General features: G+C 42.0%; 1 protein-coding gene across 1 annotated transcript in view; it reads right to left on the minus strand.

Moving 5' to 3' along the window:
- The window catches only part of LOC138620899 (receptor tyrosine-protein kinase erbB-4-like), a 299,444-nt gene extending 289,810 nt beyond the window's left edge, over window positions 1–9,634 (minus strand). The window contains exon 1 of the mRNA XM_069698538.1: window positions 9,279–9,634. Within this exon, the coding sequence (XP_069554639.1) occupies window positions 9,279–9,357 (79 nt within the window). The 5' untranslated portion in view covers window positions 9,358–9,634. The remainder of the gene's footprint in view (window positions 1–9,278) is intronic.
- Between the last annotated feature and the right edge of the window lie 357 nt (window positions 9,635–9,991).

A 9,991-nucleotide genomic window follows, 5' to 3' on the forward strand; every position in this document is an offset into this window, starting at 1 on the left:
GTCAAGGCGAGCAGAAGGGGGTGGGGGTGGAGGAGGGGGGGGTGGGGGGGCTGTCATGAGAAAAGGAAAGATGAAAAAGAGAAGTGTAAGAAGGGAGATGAGCATAGAAAGGAGGACAAGGAGGAAGAAATAATATAGCGACAAAGCAGAAGCTAAAAGACGGAGGTGAGGAAGCTATGGGTCTTTCAGCAGGTGTGTGTGTGTGTGTGTGTGTGTGTGTCCTGCAGAATGAAGTGTCCCTGTCAGAGCCCCAACTTCCCCCCCGGGCCACTTTTGATTAATTGTCCGTCCAGCTCCTGTGATAGCGACTACTTTAACCAAGACTCCCGAGACACTCACCCATTCCCATCCCCCACCGACCGAAAAACACCTCTCCTCCCGGCTGCCTGGCTGCCCTTCTCTGGCTAAAATTAGGAGAATTTTTCTCTTTCATTCCCCCCCACGTCGTCGTCTTTTTTTTTTTTTCATCTTTCTCTGCCTGCTACAAATAATCTTACATCAGCACCCCATTCACCTTGCCATCGGGGGATAATGTCTCTCTGTGGGAGAGAGGTTTTGGAACAAAGGCAGGGGGGCTGTAAACAGCGTGATATGCAGTGTGTCCCCCCCTGTGTGTTTACATGTGCTCTGGTGACTGGCTGAGATAAAGCACCTCTGTCTCAGGTAAACAGTCTAGCACAGCAGGTTCAAAATGGCAGGGTTGACTTTGGACCTGCCTCACACTTAGTCAGCTCTTCTCCCATTTTATAGCAATGTGTATACCACCCACCCATATCATGCCACACATGCTTTTTTTTTTTTTATCACACAAACACGTGCACGCATACACAATGTAAGGACTGTTGCTCTACCTCTGAAGTTGCAATCAAAAAATTATCCAAATTATGAAAGACATTCTTCAGCAATCAATTTTGGGAGTGACATTACCGCAGAGAGGAATTTCCAGGATAGTTCATTTTCATTATGGTTTAAATTGCCCAATTTTGTGCAAATTAAAATAAAACTCCGCTTTTCTACACCATGAATAATAACTGTCACACTCAGCATTGTCCCTTCATTTCCCTCCCACCCCACCAGGTTGCAGAACCACAGCATCCATCCGGATGGCTATATAGCCAGCCGCCAAAAGCAGCCAAGGTCAATTGCCTTTCCTGCTCCTCTCATCTTGTGCTTTATGTACCTTCACATCCAGGGAAAAAGAGCTGCGCTATTTCTGCTCTGCTGCAAGGTGACTGCTGCTTCACACGAGTGACAGCCACACTAACGCAGGCTAGAAAGGGTACCAAACACTTCTTCTAAAGACTTATTTTGAAAGCGAAGGTTTTTACATAAAAGTGAAATGTACAATGTTACTTTTTATGAAAATGCTCTTATCTGTCATGACTTTGTTCTGCAGGTAGATCTTGATAAAAAGCTGAAAAACAAAAGGGTTCATTCACTGACTATAAATGAATGCATATTTGGCTTGCATTAGTTGGCATAAATGGCCATAATGTGGGCTTTGAAAGAGCTCCCGATCAATACTAACAGCTCAGTGATTACTCCACCCAGCAATAGAATTTCTGTATTTTCTGGTTCATTCACTATTTTTGGAAAAAAAAAAAAAAAAAAAAAAATTGATAGTTCAGCACAAAACACCCAAAACTGTTTTGTGAACTCAGCTGATCTTGTAGTGTTTTCCACTGTCTGGATAGATATTCAAAAAGTACAAACATACAAAAAGATGACTATTATACATAATTATTAGAATAATTCCAGTTTTAAATGTTGGTAATTAAAAGTATGAGAATAAAGACTGAAAAAGATGCATCCCTGGAGACAATAAGGAAATCAAAACTGAACATTGTTTTGACTTTATAAATGCTTCCCACTTGGTTTTCTTTGTCTCATGGCTGTTTGACTTTGTGGTACAGTCTTTACTGCAGTCTTTTTTTGTATTCTTCTACATCAATAATGAATAATAATTATTTGGCAAACATCCGGACAGACACTCACTTGGTGTTCACGCTCCTCAGTGATAGTTTATATTGTGTGTTGTAAAGAAGTTTACATTTTCTAAAATAATCAGTGGTGACATAATTGTGATATAATATTAATCCTGATGGTTTTAAGATTATCAGTGGAGTAATTACTTTAGTAACTGCATTTTTTTTTTTCAGTGACGTGTGTGCGGTAAAGTGCGAAAAGTTTCACAGGATTACTCTGATTATTTTTTGTATAAGTGAGAGCGTGTTTGGTGCAGCCATTTTTCATCCGTGCATAGATAAACTGTTTCCCACTCCGAATATCTCCCTTTCGTTCCCTCTCTCGCTCCCAGATGTCTCCTTACAGCTGCCATGACTGACTGCAAACTCATTTATTACAGGTCACAAACGCCAAGTGCTTCATTTAAAAGGACACCCCGCCCCCACATCCGCGCCCCCCAAAGCACAAGTGAAAAATTGACCTGCAAGAATAGCACACAGGGCATACCGCTCCATTAGCCCTAAACGGAGGCCAGAAGCACCCAAAAGATGGGAACAGGGTTTGAGATGTGGGGGCCAAACAGACAGACAGGACGGTAGAGCAAACGCTAACTCTCTCAATATGACTAAATATTAAAATTAAACATATATATTGTATTATTAGGTTTGCTATGAAAAAGCTTAAAAACTCTTTCTACAAGTGTATAGACTGAAGACATTTTGTTTGTTCTCACCTTCTGCATTTTAAAAAGTCTTTACCCACATAACGCATCCTAAGTCTATTTCATATTTATTCAGGCACAGAGATCACCAAATCAAGATTTTGCGTGAAGCGTGTGTTCCGCCGGCCATATCCGATATCACTCAAAGCCGTCTGTAATTACATTGTACATGCAGATTAGCTATGAATATTTTAGAAGGGGATTACTAAAAGAGGAAAGAGACAGTGAAGGAGAGAGTGGGGAGAAATCACCCCTTTAACACCCACCCACATGCAGAACTGCATGAAAAGCTTGTTTGAAGGTGTAGCTAGTCTTTCATGCCCAAGTTGTCAGCCTATTATCATCCTTTCATATGTTTGCCACCATTATTAACTGGGAGAGGGAACAGAAAAATAGCACAAAAAAGTGAGAATAAAACACATCACTCTAATATGTCAGGCTGTCTCTTCAGAGGGAGACAAAAACAGGGCAGGCCAACTCTTATCATCGGACTCTCATTCTGAAACGTGGCGGTAATGACTGTGTCTTAACAAAGATTAGCCATAATTTCCATTGTCATTTTAATGCTCCCACATTATGGTGGAGGCTTACAAAGCCACAGATGAAGGCAGAGGGTGGGCGGAGGAAGACGAACAAGCAGACACTGGAGCAAAGAGAGAGTCTCTGGAGATTGGTTAGTCTGTCAGTCACCCTCTATCCCTCCAAAAATGCATCCACACGCACACTGACAGACACAGTCACCACACACACAAACACACAAACACACAATATATGCACGTTTCCTACACTCTTTTGTCACCACATTTCGAAACCCCTCAAAATGTGGTTGTCAAAAGGGTTGGTGCCTGACAGCCTCCTGCAGTCCTCCAGGAGGATGCGGAGGACAGACTGGCTTATTGTTAGAGAAGTAGCAGCAACAACAAAGGGGATCAAAAGTCCCACAAAATGACAGACATACATGGTGCGTTCAGACATCTACATTGTTCAGCGGGCGCAGGATTGAGGCTTCCAAGGGCTTGGATCTCGCACATTTGCGATCATACTTCAGAGTGATGGCCCAGGGTGAAGGCAGTATGAGCGTGTGGGTATGTGTCTAAGTGTGTGGGAGTGAGTCTTGGAGTGTGTGTACCAATGTGTGATGCACACTGGCACCAGTTTGGACTGCAAACCTATCTGGATCCAAGCAATAGAAATAATGTACAATGTTGAAAAGAATATTATGCAAATATATCACAACAAAACTTTGTCTGTTCATAATATTAAATGTTTTAAAAAAAAGGATGTAACAATTCTGAAATGGATAACTTACAAAAATATAGAAAAAAAAATATGTGGGGAGAGAAGCAGGACCACACGTGTAGCTTGTCCAAAAACTCTTTTGAGTAATTTAAGTGAAAAAAAAATGGAGGCCTTGGACGAGGGCTCACAGTGGTTAACCAATTTTTTTATGTCTGCTATTTTTAACTAATATTCTGTTTTGTCCAAATAAAGTATTCACCCAGATTGAACCCTGCCGCAATGGTGAAACAGAGCAGAGTTTTTTGACTGAGACATGTCTGTTCTGTGACACTGCATCATGTCATCTCGTCTTGGAGTGTTGTTTGTGTCGATCACATGGTAACACACTCAAAAATATTGAATGGTTGCGAAGCTACTGTGAATTCCTCTGTTTTTATTTCTACTGCAAGCTCTTCTTGGTGGCCCTAAATGCACATTTTCCAACCTAATTAAATCATAGCTGATTGATTTCCCCGCTATTGAAACTCGGTCCCCAGTCTGTCTAAACTAGCTGTATTGTCAAAGATATCAGGCAGGACCTGGCTGGTGTTTGTGTACACAAGTGTTTGTTGCACTACCTTGTTAATGAAGGACTTTGGTTTCTGTGTATTAAGCTCCCAAGGCCGTGTTGCACAAAGGCTATCAGTATTTCTATTTGCGTCTCTCTCTTGGTCCCTTTCCTTTCATTCTCTCTCACACACACAAAAACTCAAAGCTCGCTCAATTTACCGAGAGCAAAAAGAGAAACCATAAAAGGAGAGGAACAGAGGGACTGAGTGATAACCAGCCTTCCATTTTCAACACACCTTATCAAATCGCCAGTAATCTAATTGCTTCAAAGCCACGGTTCAAACATAGAATTTGCATTTTAAATACACGTGATAAACAGCTGATCAAATTAAGCATGTACAGACATGAACTCATTTGCAATTATGACATCCTTCACTAAAAGGACGTTTAATAGGCGAGCTGACACTGATACACGGCAAAACACACGCATGTGTATGGTGCGTTTATAACTGCAGGTGATAAATGAGTGTGCGGGGTTTGTAAAGGTCACCGAGGATATGATCCAATCATTTCTGCTGCTGCAGACAGTCGGACTGGTTATGAGCCCATCAACAAGTCAAAACTGGAAAACAATGTCACCAGTTGTGTCTTCAGAATTAAATAATATACTGCACTCACACTTTCAGTCCCAGTTGGACTACATTTCATTAGGGATGGGGAACATTGTGGGTGTTACACATGTATTATTAAAGCCTGGTTAAAAAATAAACTGTTTTTTTTTTTTTTTTAGATTTGTAGGAAAATTAATGGTTTCCACTTTGCTCACACTGAATCCATTCTAAACTACACAGAAGTAAGTTGTTTTTATTGTCTTTATCTGACTTCAGGGTGATCCAGGAGAGTAAAACCCAATTAAACTATACTCTGTCTTTTAATTGTTATCATTGTTATAAAGAGAGAAACATTGACAACAACTGACCAGAAAGAAGGAAACAATAATCTGATGACCTCCATCTAAAAGTTCGTCACACATTCAGACTAATAACATCTCATCTGTCAGCATACATTTCTGAATAATCTTAGTTTAAAAGCAGCACAGAAGAATTTGGGATCAACTTATATTATCTTAACAGACATGTATTTATAATGGATCGATGGCCTTGTGTTACTCTTCATGTCTCACCCGGCCCGAGACAAAGGAGACAAAAGCACAGAGGTTCACATTCCTTTCTCCAACAAATGGAAGTGGATCACCACCTAATCAAAGACTACCATTCTTCTCATAAAAAGCCTGGTGGCAGTGGAGGGTCAAAGCTCTTTTAACGGGCGACAGCAGATATAACTGTGAAAGGTCTTTGTGGCAGAGCGGAGCGGTGTGAGCCACTAAATGTGACACCATTCAACTCCCTACATGTTTCATACGGGAAGACAAAATGGGAAATTACAGCAAAGAGAAGTGTACTTGAACTGTCAGTCTCGGCAATCAGAGGACAAAAACTGGGGGGGGGGGAAAGGAAATAAATAACACAAGGTCCAGCCTCCCTCTCAGTCGAGTCTATCTCTCTGTGCCTCACTCAACCCCTTGTAAACATTTTGATACACAATGAACTAATATATCAGCTACATACTGGGACAGCACTGACAATCTCCATCCAATAAACCATGTGTGCCACTATGAGATAAAGGGTGTAGGAGAGGGTGTATCCACCAAACTATACTTCAATTATCATTTAATTTTTTTCGACCTTTTGAGCCTGACTTTGAATTCGGAAAGAAGACCCTGCTGAAGGCTGTAAAACAAGGTCATTTAAGGACATAGTTAAACTAGTGATTACACTAACTGAAAAAGGCACTTCCTTCACAAACACACAGTTGTATTCAACAGATGACGTGAATGCACTACTTCGCACAGAACATCTGAATATTCATAAACACATAGTTTTGGAATGTGACCATATGGTTCCAAATCAGCAGCTGTAGGTTCCCCAGTTCCTCCAGCTTCAGTGTATAGTTGCAGTCAAATGAACCGAAGCAGGCAGTGACTCACTGGGACACAATCAGCATATTGCGGACATCCACCCTGCTGTCATCAAAAAACCTATTAACTCCAGTTTAGATTGGGAAAGTTATCAAATGTAACATTTTCTGTAGTATAAAAAAAAACCACAGCGGTCTGGAAAAGATTACTGAAAAGGTGACATTTTGGAGACAAAAAAAATTGTTAAAACAACATTTTACATAAATGTATCCTCATGATTCATTAAGGAGACATAAGGCTGCATCGAAGAACCTCATGAGTTGTTAAGTGTGTGAACGTCATACGTGTACTTTTCCTCCTTCTTTACGTTGTACATCATAACTAATGCAAGCCCCTGGCTACAGTATGCACACAAAAGCCATCCCAACACACGCAGCAAACTCGTTCGCGCGCACAAGTGCACAAACCAACACACATACACATCTACAGTGCGCACACAGCGCTGCTTTTTCACGGGCAGAATTTAATCCGCGTTTATGTCAACTCTCACACTGACACTCAGTAGGCTGTAATCCGCTCTTTCTGCGTTTGTCCACGGCTCGCATTTGTGTTCCTTTAACTTCCACATACATTAACAAGATGTGGAGCAGCACCGGTGGCTGCTATAGACCAGTCTGTTTGAAAGTGAATCACCAATGTCGTCGTAATGCTGGATTCTCCGGTCTCCGGCTCAGTTACTGAGATAACGGTGCGTGAGAGGTAGCCCTACAGAGAATCTTTTTTTTTTCCTTTTTTTTCCCGATTTGCTCTAATGGGATAAATGTGTTTTATTTAATTTCCTGATAGGGGGCTTGCTCAGACATGCGCTGTAAGATACCCCCTTGACGAAGCTGTTAAGAATTAAAATCGAAACGCAGCCTTTCAAAATAAGTGAAACACAGGTACAACAACACAGAACTCGAATCATTTCCCTTTCTGGAACTATACGAGTTAAACAAATATATATATATATAGTTTGACTGTAACAAAGGCGGTAAAATGCGTGTAAAACAACAAGAGGACGTATCCCTCCCAATCCTCTCCTAAACCGCATCCAACATTTTAATTCAATTACCCCTGTGTTCCCTTTTAGGCTCCACTGGACGCGGGTCTTATTAAACGTGGGTTACAGTAGTGGGCCTGTGCGCAAATCTGTGCGCATTCAGGATCACATTTAAGGCCATACAGTGGAAATGTGAACAGAGATTCAAAAGTGTCACTTCTTTTATGATTGTAAACAGCAAGACCAGAGAAGTGCAATGAGGGAAAACCTACAAACAACAACAACAACAAAAAGGCCACAGGAAAAACTGAATGATTAGACACAACATACAAGTATAATGTTCTCAAATATATAAAAGATTAATTAGTTTAAACAATAAAATAAACTCGATGTTTTTATGTGTGAGGTATGGGCATTACGGTCCTATTTTCTTTCATCAAGCACATACTACATAATTGCACAGACGAGGTGGCAAGGAACGAGAGTGTGTGAGTTACGGTCCACTATATGAGCATGTAAATTTCTATTTAGTCTAATTTTAGTCGTTGTCTTTCCTAAAGGTAATTATGCATGGTAACGATTAGGTAGAGTTGCTTTTGTCTGTTCCACTTCTATTTCTCACACACACACACACACACACACACACACACACACACACACACACACACACACACACACACACACACACACACACACACACACACACACACACACACACACACCGCTGAGTGCACTTATACCTCCCTGTGCGTAAAGAGCGCCCCTGCACTGTACAAACAGTACTGCCACTGTCAGTGTGAAAAGTCCCGAGCGCTGCACCGCTGATAGTCAAACTGTGGTCCGCGGGATCCCTGAGGGGGATCCGCTATAAAATGAAAAATAATGTAATTTCACGGTAATCCGCTTTGGTTTTATCCCGAATTACAGAATGCATATGGATGAATGTCCCCACTGTTATCGCCGTTTGCACAGGTGAGAGTTAGAGGAAAAACGTTAAAAACAAACAAACAACAACGTTAAAACACGACAACGTTAAACTGTTCCCACACGAGTCCCTGCAGGACTTCTAACTTAAAGGAGTTGGAACAAACGGCTGTCTTCAGATCGACGATTGCGGAGCGTAAAGCTGTTAAATACAAATAGCTGCCCTACAAACCGAATTAATTAAAAGAATAACCAAGGGGTTTCATCTTATTATCACGACTATCACTGTTATTTTAATGACAAATTAGTCTGAAGGAGAAGAAAAAGCAGAGTTCAGAAGCAACTTTTGAAGCAGTTACGCATTTGACAGACTGTCAGTGCACAGTAGCCTGTTGTAAAGCGAGGCTGTCACTCCTGTGTTTGTCTAGATCCACTCTGTCTAAAGGACACGTGTGATGGACATCAAATGCTCCCCTTTCTCTCCAAATTCAACAGTGCCGCTCTGTGCAAAAATAAGACGGAGCAAGTCACTCGCTTGGCTTCACTCGGTTTATCAGATGCGCAGCTATAACCTGCCATCTGCTCAAACCAACACCTGTGTTTCAGCACAACACTGTTCAGTACGTCATGCGATTTTGAGGAGGATGTTGTTTTTAAGGCGTTTCTCCAACATTACAATTCAACAACATGTGCAGGTTGGATTTATCGAACCCCAAAAGCTTTGTTAAACGCGTAACAAGGAAGAATGTTGATGGGAAAGTAGGCTCGGTGAATATCTGTGCTGCGCTCGGCGCGCACTGACCAGCTCCACGGGAACACAGAGCTGCGCACCGGGGAGCAGGCGGTTGGCGTTCACTCACCTGATTGTGAAGAGCTGAACCCAAACAAGAGGCAAGTCAGGAAAAAGCCGAAGCAACACAGGGCAGTCGTTGGTTTCATTGTTGTGCTTAGCAAGTATCTCCTTTAAATTCACATGTCCAGCAGCGTATCCTTCCTTGAAACAGCCAGAAAGGATGAATCGTTTGCGTTTGACGCCTCTTCAGCGTGCGAGTTTGGAGGGGACTTGAGTTGCTTTTGACCAAGTTGACAGTGTGTCCGACTGTCCTTTACGTCGCCTCTCTGCACCTTCAGATTTAATTTGTGACTGACGTGAAAGCAGAAACAGTCGATTATTATTTTCCAACGCACGCGCTGAAAAGCTTGTCTAAACTGTATAAAGCAGCACTCATGCCATTACTCCCCGACTTGGATAGAGTATGCAGCTGCAGACTCGCATTCTTCAGACACACCTCCAAGTCCCTGAACTCCTCCTACAGGCACTGTGATTGGCACAGGTGCCCGACGATCACCCGAGACCCCGAGAGCCACGACTCGGGAGGCGATGCCATTGGTCGACACGAGATGCCAAAAAAAAAAACGAACCTGAATTGGTGCGTCGGCTCTGTTGCACCTGTCACCCTGAACACAGCCGAGATGAATCCTGCCAGAAGGATTTATAGGTGTAACGAGCGAAATAGAACGCAGCACAAATTAAACGTGGCTTCTCATGGAAAATCTGATTAGGTTTCAATAA

Source organism: Brachyistius frenatus, unplaced genomic scaffold (genome assembly GCF_029030835.1).
Source record: "Brachyistius frenatus isolate BFR_SWC_R1_liver_20210118 unplaced genomic scaffold, ASM2903083v1 Contig_27, whole genome shotgun sequence".
NCBI classification, from domain to species: Eukaryota; Metazoa; Chordata; class Actinopteri; family Embiotocidae; genus Brachyistius; species Brachyistius frenatus.